Source organism: Dictyostelium purpureum (genome assembly GCF_000190715.1).
Source record: "Dictyostelium purpureum unplaced genomic scaffold DICPUscaffold_58, whole genome shotgun sequence".
Classification (NCBI taxonomy): domain Eukaryota; phylum Evosea; class Eumycetozoa; order Dictyosteliales; family Dictyosteliaceae; genus Dictyostelium; species Dictyostelium purpureum.
The window spans coordinates 70672-91226 of NW_003519395.1; the positions used below are offsets into that span (position 1 = coordinate 70672).

Genomic DNA, 20555 nt, shown 5'->3' on the forward strand with positions numbered 1-20555 from the left:
TTTATTTAATAATTTTATAAGAAAAATAAAAAAAGAAAATTAAATTATCATTTAAATAATTTAAAGAAACAGCAACGAACCCAAAAAAAAAAAAAAAAAAAAAAAAAAAAAAAAATTAAATTTCAAAAAAATTTTTAAAAAAAATTTTTGTTGAGGAATTTTTATGAAATTCCTTCAAATTGATAGCTTTGTAAAATACTGTTCCTAATATTAACACAATCGATCAAATCTAATTTATAAAAATAAAATAAAACCAATTATTATAATTTACATTTTTTTTAGAGTAAATCATTTCAAAATAAAAAAAATAACATTTTTCAAAAAAAAAAATTGAAAAAAGATTAAAAACAAAAAAACAAAAATGATTAGAATCAAAAAAATTAAACAAATAATGTAATTGGGAATAGTTAATTTAGATATACGATTTATATATATCCAAATAATTATATTTGTTTTTATTTTTATTTATTTTAATTATACCTTTTATTTTTTAGAAATTAATGGTTTAACATTAACTAAAAATTGTTGTAATCTTTTATTAAAAGCCTCTTTTGATTTTCTATCTTTTCCAGTAATAGTTAAAGTTTCAAATTGTTGAGCAACTCTATTTTGGATACTAGAATCTTGACGTGTAATTAAGTCAATTACTTTTGATCTATAGCCATCAGGACTTGAGCACATTAAAGCGAATAAAGTTTCAGAGGCACTTGCTAATAAATCATCGACATTAAAATCTTGTAATAAAAGGAAATTAATTACAGAACCAATAAATTGAATGATAACTTGATGATAGTGTTGATCAATGGCTCCAGTTTTTTCGTGAGTGGTTTCTAGATTTTTAGTTAAACTAACGATACATTCGAAACAACCTTTGACAATTTCTAAATCGTGATGTAAAATACCTGCTTCAATTAAAGAATATATAGTATTGATTTGTGGAATATCTTTAACTTGAATTGATTCGGATCCAAATAAAAATGTTGTAATAATGAAATAATTTCTTGCTAATTTTGGGAACTAAAAAATATAATTAAAAAAATTAATAAACTAAAATAATTTCTTTTAAATATTGATCATCAAAAAAAAAACTTACTAATAATAAATCGTTGTTTGTTAAGCATGGTGTAATAATATTTATACCATAGAATGTAGTTTCGGCAATTAAATTTGGGCAATTGTTACTTTGATCATTAAAGGTAATAATATTGAATAAAATTTTAACCATCATTTTAATTCTTGAATAGTATTCTTTCGAATCTAAAGATTTTTTATGACTTGATGTTGAACTAACAGAGTTGAATAGTTGAATGATGAATGGATAGATTTGCTTAGCTCTAGGTTCTGTTAAAAATTCTAATTGATTCTTTGTAAGATTTGAAAATAATCTTAAAATTAATAAAACAACATCGTTGCAATGGTCATATAATGGAATCATTGCGATTAATGCATTTGCATATTTGGTGAAAAGGTCCAATGTAAGGAATAAACTATTTTCAACATCTTCAACGAATAGACTTTCACTAACTGAAACAATACCATTCAATTTTTCTAAAAGAATATAGATATTTTCTTTAACACGAGCGTCTTGTGAAATTTTGGTGAAATCTGGACGTCCAAGAACTGAATCGAATTGCTCTACCATAGTCTTGACCAATTCCATATAGTATTGCTTTTTATTATCATCGCTGAATGAAAAAACAACTTTATTAAATGCTTGATAGAGTTGACCGTATACTGATGGGGTTAATTGACCTTCTTGTAAACCTTCTAAATAAAAAAGCTTTGGCCAGTTGTTGGTTTTAACTAAAAATTTGCAAAAGTCTTTATTTGAACATAAACAATTTAATAATACTGAGGTTGCTTTTAATACATCGATGTCACCTGACCAGCATTTTAAATTGAAGAGAACTTTATCGACAAGATAATCTGCAATACCTGATACTGATTGTTCACTTCCATAAGCCTCTAAAATTTTTGGGCTTACTCTAACATTCAAGCTCTTTGATGGTAGTAAGTAAACTAAACTCCATCCACTTAAAAACCACAAGCTAGTTTGGGATACCAATGGGGATACTTTATCGGCTTGATTGTTTTTTAAAAGTGGATTTTCATATTCTAAACCAAAACGGAAAACTGCATTTGATAATTCGACTACACTGTCTGGAGCATTTGGATTTTCAGAGGATAATTGGAATGTGTAATCTTCGATTGCATTTGGAATTGCAGATAATGTTTTGTTTTCTGAATCAAATAAGAGATGGCCAGAGAAAATGAATAACCAATGGAGATGTTCAAAAATTACTGGATCACTAATACGCTCTTTTAATAACGAAATTCTTTTATTAATTTCATTTTTTAAAAGATCCATCGATTGACCTGGATTTAAACGACCAATGTATGCAACTGATTTTAATTGTTCTTCGTATTTATGTTTATCTTCATCAATTTCATTTTCTTGAACAGCTGATGGTTCTAATTGATCACTATCCTTATTTAACTCGATTTCTGAAAGTTCCAATCTGCTTTGAACATATGTTTGGTAAATTTGAGCTGTGCACTGTTTTAAGCAGGTGAATTGTTCTGTAAAGTTTTCAAATGTTGATGATTTTCTTCTTGATACGATAATATCGGCATCTGAAATTAGAGCAACAAATGCTTTTAAGAGGATACTAAAGCAATCATTTTCAAACTCTTCTTCCAATTCTTCTTCACCATGTTTTGCCCAAATTTTCATTAAGGTCAAAGATGAGAATACAAATTCGGTAGTGTATCTTAAGAATGGTAATACGAGTTCATTTGGTAAAACTAAAAGACTGCTAAACTTGTAGGCATTGCAAAATTTGTAAATAATATTTGATACATCTTCCATTTCTCTCCAATTACGTGTTGTGATTGCTTTTTGGATCATTGGAGTCAAATATCCCAACAATTCTTTAAGATATTGATCTTTAACACCAGCATCTCTAATAACTATACCAGTAAGACCACAACATTGATTCATACAATGACGTAAAAGGCTTGGAACTTTTTCTAAATTCTCCAATTGTCTGTAAAGTGAAAAGATAAGAGTTAAAACAGGAAATGGGCTTTGGGTGAATAGTTGTGCCCATTCCATTGTTGGTTTTAAATTTGGTTGGACTGTGCTGAATGAAGTGATGTAGGCTAATGTAGGTGATCCAGATTCGAGGAAACGCCAGTCTAAGATATCTGTAAAACACTTGATGGTCATATGTAAGAGTGAGGTAAAGTTTTTATCATTTAAAAGTGATTGCTGTTGTTGAATATGATTTTGAAATTTGTGTAATAGTTCCATGATTTTACGAAAAGCTGGTTGGAGATGGAGATTCTGAAAAGTTAATAAACACTTTTGATGAAATTCCCAACTTAGTTGAATATGAGCAGCCTTACTACCTGAAGAGAATTCGATGATTAATGAACTGACAATACGAATAGAGAGATCGATGGTATCTGGTGAAAATGAGTTTATTGAGCTGTCCAAATACTGATACACTTTTTCCATAATAATTTGATTTAATTCTTGATTACCATTAAATTTGTCAGTGTCTAGCCAACCTCTTTTGCAAACCACACCTAAAGTATTAAATGATTGATTCTTTGTTGCATAGTTTAAAAAGTTCATTGATTTTTGATTTTCTATATATTGAAACAATGTTTCGATGATAAAGATCTTGAGGGATGACTCTAATGCAGCCCATTCTCTAACAGCACTATCTCTAATCATCAACAATGAATAAAAATGTGCAAATGTACTTGTACTCTTTGCCAACAAATTGAAACAAAGGCTATATGGTTGAGGTGTCTTCATTAACATTGAAATACTTTCCTCACCATTCTTTCTTTGTTCATTTTTTTGTGATGTTAAATCCAAACATGCTTTTTCGAGTTTGTTTATAAATTCAATTTCCATTTACACTTTTTTCTTTTTTCTATTTTATAAAAAAAAAAACAAATAAATAAATAAACAAATACAAATAAATAAACAAATATATAAATACAATTATTATTAAATAAATAAAAAAGTTTTTGTATATATATGAATAGAATTGAAGATAATTAATTGGTTTTAAATAAAAAAAAAAATTTTAAAAAAAAAAATCCTTTTTTAATTTTTTTTACTAATTTTTTTTTTTTTTAAAATTTTCTTTTTTAATTTTTTTTACTAATTTTTTTTTAAAATAAAAATTTTAAATAAATTTGAAAAAAAAAAGATAAATAAAGAAATCCATAAAGTTGGTCATAAACTATATTTATTAGATATTAATAAACTTTATTTCTTTGTTTTTTCTAATAAGATATTTAAAAGGATAATTTTTTTTTTTTTTTTTTAAAATAACGAAAAATAATAAATTGTTTTTTAATTTTTTTTATTTTTTTATTTTTTAATTTTTTTTTTTTTATTTTAATTTTTTTTATTTTGTTTTAAAATTTATAACAACACATTACATAATAAATTTGTTAAGGTTGTAGCCAAACATGGATAAAATAATACATGGATTCGTTGCAGGTTTTGTTCAAAAGAAATTAGTCGAAACCTTATCAAAAAATAAACAATTTCAAAAAATGTCATTGCAATTCAGGGATAAGGTAGATGAATTAACAGGTACTCCACCAAAAAATCTTAAGAACCCAAATAAACATAACTATTCAGAAACTCGTCACAATCAACACCAGAATCATAGTAGAAATCACTATAACCATTCAGGTGCTAATTCTAAAAATTTTAATTCAACATATAATAATAATAATAATAATAACAACAACAAAAATAACTTTAATAGTAATAATAGTAATAATACAACAATGAGATATTCAAATGATATTTATGCAAACCAAAGAATTTATGAGCAACAACAAAGACTTCAAAGCCAACAACAAAATAACAGTTTATACAATAATAACAACAATAACTACAATACAAATAATAACAATAATGAAAAATCATTTCTTTCACATTTATTCGATGGTATTAAAGAGGAGTTTAGCAGCGAAGTGAACAGAATAAAAAGTGGTGGTAAATCAACCGACATACCCGACAAAACTAAAGATATAAAGAAGAACTAAAGACTATAGCACCTTTATAAAATGAAAACTTTAAAACTATAATCATTAAATGAGAAAACACTTGTAAATAAACTTAAAAGTAAAATAAATATATACTATTATTATATTTTATTTAAAAAAAAAAAAAAATAAAAAGTTTTTACAATTTATTTTATTTTTATAATTTCTTTTTACAACATTAAAACCAATTATTTATTTGTTTTTAATTTAATAATGGTTCGATTTGTTTTTCTAATTTGATTAAATCCTCAGCAAATTTACGGATACCTTCACCAGTTTTGAAGTAGGCCATTTCATTATCATTTAATTCGTATAAGAAAGTTTTTTGATCTGGAACGAATTTTTCTGGGATGTTTGATGGTAAATTGTTGGCATCAAGTTTCTTGACAACGACAGAGCTATCGGTATTCTTTAATTCTTCCAAAAGATTTGGTGAGATGGTTAAAAGGTCGCAACCAGCTAATTCGGTGGTTTGTTCCTTATTTCTGAATGAGGCACCCATAACTGAAGTTTTGTAACCATATTTCTTGTAGTAGGCAAAAATAGTTTGGACACTAATGACACCTGGATCTTTTGAGGCTTCAAAACCACTAACATTTTGTTTTTGTTTATAGAAATCGGTAATACGACCAACAAATGGACTGATTAAGGTAACCTTAGCTTCAGCACAAGCAGCAGCTTGGACCAAAGAGAATAATAAAGTTAAGTTACAATGGATACCTTCTTCTTCAAGGATTTTAGCAGCTTGAATACCTTCCCATGTTGAGGCTAATTTGATGAGAACACGTTCTTTTTCAATACCAGCTTCTTTGTAGAGAGCAATTAATTCACGGGCCTTCTTGACATTACCTTCGATATCGTATGAAAGACGAGCATCTACCTCAGTTGAGACACGACCTGGTACAATCTTTAAAATTTCAACACCAAAATTTACAAAAAGTTTATCAATAGCTAATGATAATTTTTCTTTTGGGCTTAAACCTTGTTTAGATTTAACATATTCGATAGCATTATCTACTAAATGTTTGTATTTTGGATTACTGGCAGCTTGAAAAACTAATGATGGATTAGTAGTTGAATCTTGTGAACCATAATTTTTTAAAACTTCAAAATCAGCTGTATCAGCAACCTTAATAAATTAAATTAAAAATTAATATAAAAAATGAAATTTTCGAAATTTATATAAAATAATAAAAGCACTATTATTTTATTTGTTTGTTTATTATACTTACGACTACAGTGAATTCTTTTAATTTTTCTAAAGCATTTGTCATTTTTTATATGTTATTTATTTATTTATTATAATGAAATTATCTAAATGAATGAAAGAAAAAAGAAATTTAAATAATTAAAAAAAAAAAAAAAAAATTAAAAAATAAAAAAATTAAAAAAAAAAAAAAATAAATTAATTTTTTTAAAATTTTTCAAAATTGGAGAAGTACCATTTTTCATTTAATTATTTTATTTAAAATTTTTTTACCACGATTTTTTTTTCTTTCCCAATTCGATGACAAAACTAAATTCGGTGAATGTAATAGTTTTAGTATTGAGCATAATTCCATTTTCTTCTGGAAAACCAATGTTATTGTTTTTACCATTATTATTATTATTATTAAAAAAATCTGATAAATAAAAATTTAAATTAATTTCATTCTCATTATTATTATTAATTTTTTTGTAGATTATATTTAAACTATTTTCTTCTGGTATGGAATTAATTATTATTGAATTTTTGTCTATTTCTTTTTCATAAATTATTAAAATTAAATTTGAAAAATTTTGTTTTAAAATATAAAATGGTTGAGTTTCGCCACCTATTTCTTCAATTTTGCTATTTTTTTTTTGTTCACTGTATATTATTGTCTTTGGTATGTGGGTTAAATTTTTATCTGGTAAATCGTTTCTCTTTTCATTAAATGAATATAATCCAAGTTTGTCGAGTTCTTTAATTATTTTATTTGTATCATCTGGTGGTTGATTTTGATTTTGATTTTGATTTTGATTATGGTTATGATTATGATTATGATTATGACTGTGATTATGGCTGTGTGATTCATCAATTACTTGAAGCTTTAAGTATAAATTTTTTTCTTTTTTATTAAATTGAGCAATTGGTTCATCTTCAACATGATGTTTTAATAATACATTTAAATAATAGTTTACATTATCTTCAATAACAATTAATCTTTCATTATCTTCAATTTCAATTATTAAATCATCTAAATTATTCTATATGAAAATAAAAAATTTTAATTAGTGTTTTATATTCAATAAAAATATTATATTTATATACTTACTATTTTTGGTAATTTTATATTGAATTCAATAAACTTGGGTATTATAACTGGATTATCTAAATGTTCATTGTTTATACCAATATTTTGAATTGTAAAAACAGGTTGGATTTGATTTGTTTCGTCGTTAATGATTTCTTTTGGTTCGGGTTCTTTATATTGGATTTTATTGTCAATTTCTTTATCGTCCACTATTGATACCATGAATTCCTTTTGAAATACTTTTTTAGAGGTTTTTATAGTTACAATATTTAGTGATTCTTTAAATTTTTGAAAAATTGCTTGAATTGATGTTTGAATTAATAACCTATTTAATGATTTCACTTTAGTGGATTCATTATATGTATCAGTTCCAAATATAGTATGATAAACCTTGTGATATGGACTTGTATATGATGATTGTTGGTTTTCTAATTCAAACAAACTGTACGGTATAATCCACCCTTGTTCTTCTGTTAATGATGCTGTTCCAATAGTAGGATAGTGTGATATCATTACATAAACTTTATCATTTTTATTGCTGCATGTTTTAAAGCAAAATCCATTTATACTTTGAACTTTTTTTGTTTTTGAATTTTTATTATTTACATTGTTTGTTGAATTTATATTATTTACATTACCGGAAGTATTTACAAAATTTGTGTTATTTATTTTATTATTATTATTATTATTATTATTATTATTATTGGTATTATTGGTATTATTAATATTATTATTAACAGGAGGAGGATGATCTGTTATAATATTGATGTTGCTATTTTTGTTTTGATTATCTTTATTTTTTATTATATTTTTTATGTCTTTTTCTATTTTATTGTCTAAATCTGGTTTATTTAACTTTTCAACTTCGTCATAATATTCTATTAATTTTGAAAGAATAGTTGGGTCTTCAAATGTTTTTTGTAAATCTTTTAGATTCTTAAAGGATTTTAAATTAATTAATATATTTGATAATGAATTAAAAAAAATAAAATAAAAAAAAAAATTTTAAAATTGAAAAAAAAAATAAATAAAAATAGAATAGTTACCTTTTCAGTAAGTTTAAAATCATTATTAAGATTGTTATTATTGTTATTATTATTATCTGAATTCATTATTTTATCCAATTGCAATCTCGTTAAAAAAGAAAATTAAATAAAAATTTTAAAAAATTAAAAAAAAAAAAAAAAAAAAATATTTTTCATAAATTTAAATTTTTTTAATTTTTAATATATTTCACACCCTTTGCCCAATTAAAGTTTTAATAACAATAAATGTAACTACACGATTACATATCAAAAACCATAATTGATTAGTTAAAATCTTAATCAATCATATAGTACAAATTTAATAGATTTTAAAATAAAAATAAAAAACAACAAATCTTTTTTTAATAAAACCATTATTAATAATAATAATATGTTTTTCAAATAAATCAGTTAATTAAAAATAACACACAATATTTTTTCAAATTTAAAAATGGTAAAAAATAAAAAAAATAATTAACAGAAACTGTGAAACTAATCTCAAAGGGCTTGTGATCTTTTAAAGATTAACAATTAAAATAACAATTTTTTTATACCAAATTTAAAATATTATCAAGAAACCATACAATGTATATTAAATATGCCATATAAAATTTTATATTGTGAATGAATCACACTCACCCCCACCCCACACCCACAATAATTATTTTATCGTAATCTCTTTTAAAAATCAAATCAATAATAGTTTAATATATACAAATATATATATAAGTTTCAAAATCAACACCCCACTAAATGATCAGCTTTATTAATTTATTCTTTTAATTATAATAATATTTTACAATAATTCTCTTCTATACTGTACATAAAATATGGAAGAGAGATGAAAAAAAAATAAAAAAAATAAAAACGATATATTTTACACACTTTTTAATAACATAATTTTAAACCACAATATGTAAATAAATAATTTAATTTATTATAATTAAATAATTTTTAATTAACATATAATATTATATTTTTTTGTAAAAAAAAAACTATTTAAAGATTTAAATTATTTTTAATTATTTTATATATTCTTAATCAAAAAACTATTATAATTGTTATTTATATATTATTTATTTATTTATTTATTTATTTATATTATTGTTATTTTTATTATATCATTATATCTAATATTATTTAATTTATATGTATTATTATTAAAAAAAATAAAAAAGTAAATATAATAAAATAATTAATTTCATAAATTTAAATTAAATTTTATATTAATATTTTTAAATTATTAATTTAGATGAAATTTTTAATAATAAAATTATTAATAATTGTATTGCTAGCAAATTCTTGCAATTCAGAGATATTTTCAATCAACGCTGACAAATGCACAAATTTAGGTTGTACTTTTAGTAGCTTATTTACATCTAGTTTACCAAAAATTACCGATGATGTTGTATTTTTTACAAGTAATCCTTTGATACAGTCAACAATTATTTTATCAAACCAAATCTCAATCAAGAGTTTAAACATTACCAATGGTATATTAAAGATTGCTAGTAGTGGCAGTTTATCAGTCTCTTCAAATATTCTTATTGCTGCTGGTGGCTCACTAATGCTCGATGGTATGTCAAGTTGTAACTCATTGACTGTAAATGGAAATTTATATATCAACTCTCAAAGTTCATTAAGTGTAACAAGTTCTTTATCAATCGCCTCTGGTATATTCGAATCTAATGGAACTTTAAATCTTGGTTCATTAAATATTCAAAGTGGTATTACAGCATTCCCTAAATTTTTTGGAAGTGCTGTTGTTACTTTAAATGGTGATTCAAATATTAATACCTCTATTCAATTGTTAGACACCGCCTCTTTGATTATTAAAAGTGGTATCTGTACTATTAAAGGTCTTTTAGCATCAAGTACTGCCTCGATTGAAAATCGTTCTAAATTATTTTTTGGAAATATAATTGGTGACCTTGTTTGTAAAGTTAATTCAATTTCCGGTTCAACTATTCAATTCAGCTCTTCAAATATTCAATTCCACAATGTTATAACAACTGATACCACCACAATTAATTTAATTGACTCCTCTGTTACTATTCATAGCTTACCAACAACCATCTCATTAGGCTCTCTTTCTATTGATGCCACCTCTAAAATTATTTTAGATAAAACAAATTGTACTATTGCCTCATTAAAATCAACTTTAAATTCAATTATTAAATTAACAAACTCATCAAACTTTAACATCAACAAACCATTTGATTTCAACTGTGACCTTGATATTGACCCTACCTCATCGATTTTCATTTCAGCAACAACTCCTCAAGTCGTCAATTTCTATGGTAATATTTTAAGTGCCATTGGTTCAACTATCAAACTCGACTATACTTGTAATTTTAATAAACCAGTTTTACTTGATAGTCTCTTATTAGGATCAAACTCAGCAATCACCTTTGTTAAAAATAGTACAATTATTAAAGATTTCACTTGTCCATCAACTGCATCCATTAATATCGATAAAAACTCTGGTTCTTTAACTATTGGTGGTAACTCAAACATCGATACTAATCTTAATCTTAACGGTGTTGCCCAATTAAATATTGTCGCCTCTACTGATTCATCGGTTACAAATAAAGTATGTACCATTAAACAAATTACAACCGGTTCAGATGCTATTTTAAATATTGGTACTGGTGTAAATGTAAATATTTTAACCCCATCTATTTTTGGAAATTCAATTCATTTAAATGGTGATGCTAATTTACAAATTAATGGAAATGTTTCACTAAATGGCTTAACCATTTTCCCAATCGAAGGCATTAAGTTACCAACATTACAACTTTCAAGCAGCTACTGTACATTACCAGAAAATACCGACTATGACATTATAGGTACAATTAATTTGATTAAATCCACATTGGCCCTCTCAAATAATATTGCATTAAATATTAATAATAACTTAGTAGTTGATTCAAACTCCAATATTATTATTCCAGCAGATGCTACTCTAATTGTCTCAGGCCCATCTTCAATCATCTCAAGCACTATTAATATTGATGGTAAGCTCAACCTTGAATCTGGTAGTATCAAATTTGATGCCGGTATTGCTAGTACATCTAACTCCTTCATTAATTGTAATAATGCAAATGTTAATATCAATGGAAACAATGTTGCTATTGGTGGTCAATTCTCTGTAACTGGTGCAGGTAAAATAAATATTAACTCTTTGAACACAATATTCAAGAACGGTATTAAAGTTCCAACCCTTAAAACCCCAATTAACATTAATGCTGATGCAAAAGTAACCATTAGTGCAGATAGTTTAATTAGCTCCCCAGTTTTTTGTTTAGGTAATTCAATTTTAAATATCCTATCTGGTTCAAACATTCAGATGGATGGTGGTTTAAGCAGTCAAATTAATTCAGTTATATCATTGGAAGGCTCAACCCTCTCATTAAACTCAACATCAAATATTATAGGTATAATCAATTTAAACAACTCAACTATAATCTCATCTGGTGAAACCACAATCTCCAACACTATTACCAGTGATCCAACAAACACAGATAACAACCTAATGATTAATAGTGGATCTTGCACAATCAATACCAAAAACAATATTAATATCAGCGGTGAACTTAATGTACTTAAAAACTCACTATTAACTCTTAATGCTGCTAAAACTACTTGTGCAAAAGGTATTAAGAATTCTGGTAAAATCATTGTATCAAATATTGTAGATACTAGCTCTTCAATTATTTCACAAATTTCAGGGGACGCAGAATTGGTACTTTTAGCAGGTAGTAATATTATTTCAAAAACCTCAGCAAGCTTTTTATCAGGTAAAATTAGTGGTACAGGTAAAATTACATCAAATAACTGTCAATGTGGTGGAATTATTAATGGTATGATTTCAGTTGATGGAAGTCTTAGCTTATTAGATAGCGCAGTTGTTTTAGTTAATATTTTTGCAAATAATAACTACTCAAAGATTTCATGTAATGGTAATGTCAACGTCAATGGTTTAATTGAAGTAAATTTAGATGCTCAAGCCTCATTAACATTAAAGAAAGGCGATGAATTTGCTATTATAACATCCACAAATAGTAACATTAATGGAACATTGTCTCTTTCCGATTCAACAAATTCAAAGTCATTTGATTGCAAAAAATCCCAAACTGGTTCCACCTATAATTTAGTATACAACGCCGATCAAATCAATACAAGCAAAGATGGATCATCAATTGAAGACCATGCTTCAGCTTCATCCACATTATTTGTATCATTTAATTTATTGTTTATTTCATTAGTTTTATTAGTTATTGTATAAAAATAAATTATCATAAAATAAACTAAATTGTATTTTAAAATAAAATAAATAAAACAAAAATTTTTGTTATATTGCTGGATTATGACTTTGATTGTGAGGTTATTCATGATTGTACTGCGGTGAAGGTGATGGGCTAAATAATTGTGAGTTTTTATAGAATAATGTAATAACTATCATCAAAATAAACCATAATCACATAATTTTTATTTTTGAAAAGGAAAATAAAATATTAATAAAATTCAAAATTTAAAAAAAAAAATTTTAAAAAAGCGCTTATTGTAATCAAAAAAAAATAAAAAATGATTAAAAAATTTTAAAGAAATTTAAAAAAAAATTAAATTTATAAAATTAAATAAATTTTTTTTTTTTTTTTTTTTTTTTTTAATGTATTTTCATTCAGCTATCATACCAATTTCATTATCATATAATGAACTACCAAATTCTTACTTTATTCCTTTTCAAATCATTATAAAATCAATTATAATAAAAAAATATAAATGGAAAAATATTTCTTTAAAAGGAAGATGTGTTTAATTTATTTGAAAATTAAAAAATTTTAAAAAAAAAAAACCTCCCCTGTTTCAAATTATTACCAATTTTGATTGTAGCAGATCTACATTTTTTCTGAAAATACAAATTTTACTTATTTTGGAATTGATGTTTTAAATAAATTAGGAAATAGTTATAGATTAATTAATTAATTAATTTTAAATTAAATTTTTTTTTTTTTTAATTTTTTTTAAAAAAACTAAAAAGTATTTAAAGAAAATAATTTCATAAATTTTTTTTTTTCATTATACATATTTAGGTAAATTCAAATTTGATCATTCAAGATTATCAAGTTTTATTGTATTATGATCATAAGGTAAGTATTTTAGATTACTAAAGCATATAATATCATATCATTAAAAAAAAAAAAAAAAAAAAAAAAATATTATCGATAATATCAAGTATTATTTAGCATATCAACTATTGTGTATCATTAAAATATAATCAAGGATTATTTAGCATTAAAAAATATCAAGAATTAATATATATTATCAAAAAATATCGAGGATTATTTAGCATTAAAATATATCGAGGATTTTTTAGCATTTAATTATTATAATTCAACTATTATTTTTTTTTATTTTGATACCATAATTTTATAAAATTTATTATCATTATACACATTCAAATGGATTGGATCATTCAATAGTATCAATATTTATAGTATAATAATTATAAGGTAATTATTATATTGGATCATTAAAACATATCAAGCATTGTGTAACATTCAAGAATATCATATATAATGGATCATTAAAAACTATCAAGTTACACAATACTTTAAAAAAAAAAGTGAAGATACCAGCACCAACAAGAAACAAGTGCTTTAAAAAAAATTTTAGCTTTCAAACTCAAAACATCATTTGCATTAAGTACAAGTTAAATTTTTTTACAACCATTCATTCAGCTCAATCAAGTCAAGTCACTTTTTTCAATATTTGTATATGTTTAATTATTTATACTGCCTGAATGTATAAATAACTAACCATTCAGCTCTAATATACTAACCTCCCCATGGTAGAGCTGAAAACACTCTTTACAAAGAGTGGCTAATAATATAAAAAAATATAAAAAAATAAATAAAATAGTGGTATTAGTATCATTTTATTATCTTTATAAAATCATAAAAATTTTTTTATTGTATTTTCTTTATAATTATGGTTTTAAATTGGTCTTTTAACTCAAATGATATCAACTAATTAATCACAACACCCAAGCCAATAAAAGTAATCAAAATATTTCATTAAAAAAAAAAAACATAAAAACCACATTTTTTTAAAAAAAAATAATATAATTATATTATTATACCATTTGAGTTTTATTTTGGATATTAAAAAAAGTTTAAATGTTTTAAAGAATTTGAATTTAAACACTAGATTCGAATTTTTTACAGACACTAAAACTTTTCATTTGTAATTCGTTATCACTAATTTTTGATTTTAATCTATATCTTGTTTTTTTTGTGATTGGTGGGAATTTCTTTTTGTAAAAGATAAAAAGTCCAATTAATGCAAATGTTAATGCTATTGCCAAAACCATTGGTACCCAAAATACATGTCTTGCATAAAATGGATCTCCGATAGGAGGATATGAGCTATCACCACCACCTTGTTGCTAAAATAAAAATAAATAAAAAAATTAATAAATTTGTTTTTAATATTTTATAATAATGATTATCTTATAATTACCTCTAATGCTGGTAATATTAATTGAGAACAAAAGAAATCATATTCAGGGCAATTAATTGAAGCATTCGCAACATTAATTATACCTCCTTGGTGTGGGCAAGTATAAAAAACATTTTTATATTGAATTTGTAATGTTTCATTAATACATCTAAAATTAAAATTAAATCAATTAATATTATTATTTATATTAATATTATTACCACTATATTTATTATAATATTTACCTTTTTAATAAACATTCTGAATGTGATCCACCTTTATTTGAAGTAATATCAAAGCATCTTGAATCTGTAGAGTTAGAAACTAAAATATCTGAACATTGAATTTTGGGATTTTTTGAAATAAAAGCTGTGCAATACTCTAAAGATTTATAACCACCAAAAGTTGAATTTTTAAAGTGTTGAAAGTATGGATCTAAGGTTTCATTATAGAATTTGATATTACATAAATTTACACTACGACGATCCATAGAACAACCCATTGTTGGATTTGAAGAATTAGCCGCAAAAGAGCAATGATGACCAAAGAATTTATCTCTATTTTCGCATCTATCCTTTAAAAATGAACAAGATTGATTTTTACCCCAATAAAGCTCTTGTGGAATACTAGTATTTACACGATAGAAACCCATATCTTGAAGCAAGGCCAATGTAATTACGGAAAGAGACATTGAAGGATTAGTTGAAGCAGTCATTAACTCACCAAAAGCAATACGAGATGAAAAGTGGGCATCAGATGTAGAGCTTTCCTCTAGCTCAAGACCAATTCCATTTTGTTTACAACCAAAGTATCTATTGACCACATAGTTTAATCTTGGAGTATTTAAAGCTCTTATATCTTTAGAGACTGAGACACCACTTGGATTTTTACCGGACAATGCTCTTGAAATAACAGGATTATTGTATCTTTTGCCATCGATGTCCCTATAACTATTAAAGTAGAAAGGAGTAAAACCCAAAACATGAATCATTTCGTGCATTGCATATTTGACAGCCTTGTGATAGAATTCTTTTGAAAAACCAGAATTACCTTGCGAGATTAATTGATGTTGTCTGTATGATGATGGTTGGAAATTTATGATACCAGCTAAAGGACGCCCAAAAACATCTCTAGAATACTGTTCGAAATTACATGGTAAACCATAAGCAACTGCAGTTCTTTTAGGAATTGGTGTTGCTGTAATAAATAAATAAAAATTGTAACCTGTAATACCATCTTTAACTAGTTTATATGGAATTCTAACATTATTATAACAAACAAATTTAGTGGACTCTGCTACGGATCGACTAAGCAAAAATGGGGTTGGTGATTGAACTTTAAGGATTGATTCGAATATTGATATCATATCTGGAACAATATAATTGGTCAAATAATCAATTAAATCATCGGTCATAACATCGCTATCTCTGCAAAGGTACCAACAATCTAGACTATTGGCTTTTGAACAAAAAGCAGTGTTATTTCTTGGATTACCGATTGGAATAGTTTGATTACGATGATGGCATGCAAAACCAGTACGATTTAAATAACTGAAATCTAATTTAACTGATAACTTATTCCATGGATAAACTATTGTATGTGCAGATGATGAATCAGCTTCAGGTGGAGGTGTTGGATTGGCAGCACCACTTGTAAATATGCCTGATGTACCCGATGTACCTGATGAACCTGAGGTAGAATTATCTGGTGCTGGAGCATAACCCGTTGAATTATTTGATATTGTTGAATTAGAACCATCAATATTTGTATTTGTTGAGTTAGAACCATCAGTATTTGATGTCGATGTTAATGTTGTTGATGTCGATGTTGATGTTGATGTTATATTAGAAGAATGACCTCCGGTAGTTGTTGAATTAGTTGTTGAATTAGTTGTTGAATTAGTTGTTGAATTAGTTGTTGAATTATTTGAGCCAGTAGTGGGTTTTCCATCTGCAGTTGTATTTGATGAACCAGTTGAATGTGATGAGGTTGAAAATTTTTTTGTTGGGGGAAAGGCTCCAGGTTTTGATTGTTTTGGTGGAGGTGGTGTAAAATCTTTATTATCTTTAGAGAATTCTTTAATACCCTCAAAACTGAAATCTTCATTTGTGGCATAGTTTAATACTTTATTAAAATTACTTATAACTTTTGAACTATAACAATCGCTTGTGCTATCACCAAACAAAAGATTATAAATATCCTCAATTTCACCATCTAAATCGTTCCCACCATTATTATTCTCGCTACTATTATTATTATTACTATTACTACTGTTATTAATCACTGAATTATATAAGGTTGAATTTAAAGTATTGCAATCTGTTAAAGTTGAATAATAAATAGATGAAAAAGTAAAATTACTGGAATATAAGGTGCAATTATTAAATATACTATCAAAAGAATTTGTTAAATTAACTTTACTGAAATCGAACCGACTTGAATTAGTTAGAGTGTTGTTAAATTCGCTATTATATGAAATTGTGAAATTGACTGTACTTGAATCAACTTTACTTGAATCTATATTTGAATTTATAAAAGTAGAATTATTTGATGCTATAGTCCTTATTATTTTTGAATTGTATGAAATTATTGAACCATTAACTTTACTGTTTATAATTGTTGTATTTATAAATGTACAATTGATCGCAACGCTATTCTCTATAAAACTATTTGATATATTTGAATTTATTATTGTGCTATTATTTAATTTACATTCATTTAAAAGTCTACTATTATTTACAAAACTATTATTTATTGTACTATTACTTAAAACATAATTATTTAGAGTTATATTAACTAAAGTATTATTTGAAAAAACAAAGTTATTATTTGTGTTATTTGTTATTAAAAATTTTGAAAAATAATTTTTATTATTTCTATTTCTATTTTTATTTTTATTTTTATTATTATTATTATTATTATTATTATTATTATTATTAATATTGATATTGATTGCATTATCAACTTCTAGTTTATTAAATGTATATAAATAATTGTTTGATTGTAAATTATTAATATTTTGAATATTTGTTAATAAATAAAACTGTTTAAATTTATCTTTTAATGCAAAAGATTGAAAACTACTATTATTTTTATTATTATCTAAATCTGATGTACTATTATATCTAAATCTTTCGTTATATTCATTTAGAAGTTGGTTATACTGAGGGCTATTTAATAACGAATTTTTTATTGCTGAAGTTTGATTTCTATATCTTTCCCAACCACTATGTATAAATGCTGATATTCTATCTGATCCAATTTTTTTCATTATTTCATTGGTTTCTTTTGAAAATAGATCCCTGCTACTATTATTATTATTATTATTATTATTATTATTATTATCATCCGGTAAATCCCCAGTATTATCATCGCAACTTTCCTCTGCTCCATTATATGGTGTTTTGGTTGGTCTTGGTGGTCTTGGTTTGGGCTTATCACCATTAGGTCCTGGTGGTTTTGGTTTATCTTTGCCCCATGGCAAATTTTTATTATTGTTCCAAATATTATTATCTATATAACTGCTATCATCATTATTGCTACTATCATTACTATTATTATTTTTATTGTTACTATTGTTATTATTACACGAAACTATTATGGTATTGATTAAAATTATTAAAATTAAAAAAATAAAAAATTTCCTATTTTTCATTTTTTTATATTTTTTGTGTGGTTTTAAAAAAGAGGGAAAAGAGAAAAAAAAGATATATTACTATATTATATTACTATTACTATTACTATTATTACTATTATTATTATTATTACTATTAATTTACAAAAACTTTTGTATAGGCGGTATTAGAATTTTAAAAAAAAAAAAAAAAAGAATATTTAATGTCAGATTTTTTTTTGATTTCTTTTAATCATTATTTTTTATTTTATTTTTATGATAAAACCTCTTTAATATTATATTGTTAGTGTTACTATTATTATTATTATAATTATAGATTTAATTGATTTTATTTTATTCGCAATATATATCTCTTTTTTTTTTTTTTTAAATTGAAATAAATTAATAAAAATAAAAAAAATAAAAATAAATTGTTTTGAAATTTTTTTTCTTTTTTTTTTTTTTAATTTAAATTTTATTTTTTTTAATTTTTTTTTTTTTTTTTTCGTTCAACTATCAACCTAAAACAAAAAACCTAATACATTTTTAAAAAAATTTTTGTTATTATTTTTATTAATTTGGTTCCATTTTCACCAAACATATATACACAACGCACAATGCACTAAATTTGGTGCGCAGGTCACAAAAACACAAAAAGATTTTTATCTTCGGCTATATCATTGAAAAATTATAAATTATTTTTTTAAAAGGGGGTTGAAATAATTATTATAAAATTTAATCTATCAAATCAAAAATATAACCCATATTTTTAAAAATATATTTATATAAATATAATCACTTAATTATCTTTTCCGTTTTTTTCTCATCTTTTTCTGTTTTTTTTTTTTTTTTTTTTTTTTTTTGTAATTTTTATGAAAAGAAAAATTGTTTTGAAAAAAGAAATAGAACCTTTTTTTTTTTTTTTTTTGATTAAAGTGTTTTATAAAAAACAATTGAACTAAAGGGTTTTTTCCCATTTGAAAATTCTAAATAATATTAATAATAGCACCAAAAAGTTTTTTCAAAAAATAAAAAAAAAAAAGAAAAAAATTTTATTGATTATTATTTTTTTGATATTTTGAAAATTTCAAATTTTTTTGTGTAAAGTGTTTATGGTTGGTGTGATATTATTTGTAGAGATAGAAGATGCGGCGTGAATATTTGGTAAATTATTGTTACTATTGTTGTTGTGGTTATTATGACTGGTGATAGAACTGTTGGGGTTTATTCCCTTAATTAAATAATAGCCACCTCCACCAAAATTTTGGTGTAAAAATGTAGTGATGCTCAGTCTGTTTGATAATGATACTGTATTATTGTTTCCTATGGGTGAGTAATGTGCAGTATCATTTATATGACCATTATTATATTTACAGCATTCCTCTTCACTTTTTATTATTTTTTTATAATTTATCACTTTTAAATCCAAGTATTTAAAAGAATCTATTTTTTTTTAAAATTTTGTGTGAAAAAAATAAAAAAAAAGTGTAATAAATTTTAAAAAAAAATATTCGATTAATATTTTTTTATATAGTTTTTATAATAAATACTTACTTAAAATTGTCATTATCGAAGCAATAGTTGGATTAAATTATTAAAAAGAAAAATCTTTTTTTATTTTTTTAAAAAGAAATCAAAGAAATTTATTTTTTAATTATCGCACCACACTTTTCGAAACCCACACACCATATTTACCACACAAATTTCATAAACCCCACATAAAAAACTTGGTAATTTTTAAAATTTTATCACATAAAAAAAAAAAAAAAAAGAAAAATTATGGATATGTTTAATCAAAAATTAAAACTTACCATATATGTTCAATCATTTTTTAAAATATCAGTATCTGATAGTTTTTTGTTTATAATATATTATGTCCATAAATTAGATATTTTTACAAAATACCACACAGCGATATTATTTCATTCAGGTTACTAAAGAAGAATTCTAGTTTTTAATAAAAAGTGGATTTAATGTCCAATAACTGTGGGTGTGAAACATAATAAATGATTTGAAATCATATAATCATAAAATTCATTTCTTTTGCTCCATTCG

General features: G+C 24.2%; 7 protein-coding genes across 7 annotated transcripts; 2 read left to right on the forward strand and 5 right to left on the reverse strand.

Annotated features, from left to right (window-relative positions):
• Nucleotides 1-483: 483 nt before the first annotated feature.
• Nucleotides 484-3928, reverse strand: DICPUDRAFT_149906 (uncharacterized protein; the record flags this gene model as incomplete). Its single annotated transcript, XM_003285938.1, has 2 exons — nucleotides 484-1017; nucleotides 1094-3928. 2 exons carry the CDS (start codon nucleotides 3926-3928, stop codon nucleotides 484-486), a joined length of 3369 nt encoding a protein of 1122 aa, XP_003285986.1.
• A 566-nt stretch (nucleotides 3929-4494) lies between these two features.
• On the forward strand, nucleotides 4495-5082 carry DICPUDRAFT_86946 (uncharacterized protein; the record flags this gene model as incomplete). Its single annotated transcript, XM_003285915.1, has 2 exons — nucleotides 4495-4621; nucleotides 4724-5082. 2 exons carry the CDS (start codon nucleotides 4495-4497, stop codon nucleotides 5080-5082), a joined length of 486 nt encoding a protein of 161 aa, XP_003285963.1.
• A 110-nt stretch (nucleotides 5083-5192) lies between these two features.
• DICPUDRAFT_46484 (transaldolase) lies at nucleotides 5193-6402 on the reverse strand. The gene is made up of 2 exons (XM_003285939.1): nucleotides 6315-6402; nucleotides 5193-6211 (listed from the first exon to the last, which is right to left on the reverse strand). The coding sequence occupies exons 1-2, from the start codon at nucleotides 6354-6356 to the stop codon at nucleotides 5285-5287; spliced, it is 969 nt and encodes a 322-aa protein (XP_003285987.1). The 5' UTR covers nucleotides 6357-6402; the 3' UTR covers nucleotides 5193-5284.
• A 156-nt stretch (nucleotides 6403-6558) lies between these two features.
• On the reverse strand, nucleotides 6559-8470 carry DICPUDRAFT_76894 (uncharacterized protein; the record flags this gene model as incomplete). The annotated part of the gene is made up of 3 exons (XM_003285940.1): nucleotides 6559-7311; nucleotides 7380-8294; nucleotides 8405-8470. 3 exons carry the CDS (start codon nucleotides 8468-8470, stop codon nucleotides 6559-6561), a joined length of 1734 nt encoding a protein of 577 aa, XP_003285988.1.
• A 364-nt stretch (nucleotides 8471-8834) lies between these two features.
• Nucleotides 8835-12671, forward strand: DICPUDRAFT_76895 (uncharacterized protein; the record flags this gene model as incomplete). Its single annotated transcript, XM_003285916.1, has 2 exons — nucleotides 8835-8837; nucleotides 9636-12671. 2 exons carry the CDS (start codon nucleotides 8835-8837, stop codon nucleotides 12669-12671), a joined length of 3039 nt encoding a protein of 1012 aa, XP_003285964.1.
• A 1530-nt stretch (nucleotides 12672-14201) lies between these two features.
• DICPUDRAFT_76896 (uncharacterized protein) lies at nucleotides 14202-18542 on the reverse strand (the record flags this gene model as incomplete). Its single annotated transcript, XM_003285941.1, has 4 exons — nucleotides 14202-14269; nucleotides 14612-14834; nucleotides 14909-15056; nucleotides 15133-18542. The coding sequence occupies 4 exons, from the start codon at nucleotides 18540-18542 to the stop codon at nucleotides 14202-14204; spliced, it is 3849 nt and encodes a 1282-aa protein (XP_003285989.1).
• A 1045-nt stretch (nucleotides 18543-19587) lies between these two features.
• On the reverse strand, nucleotides 19588-20067 carry DICPUDRAFT_76897 (uncharacterized protein; the record flags this gene model as incomplete). Its single annotated transcript, XM_003285942.1, has 2 exons — nucleotides 19588-19943; nucleotides 20055-20067. The coding sequence occupies 2 exons, from the start codon at nucleotides 20065-20067 to the stop codon at nucleotides 19588-19590; spliced, it is 369 nt and encodes a 122-aa protein (XP_003285990.1).
• Nucleotides 20068-20555: the final 488 nt, after the last annotated feature.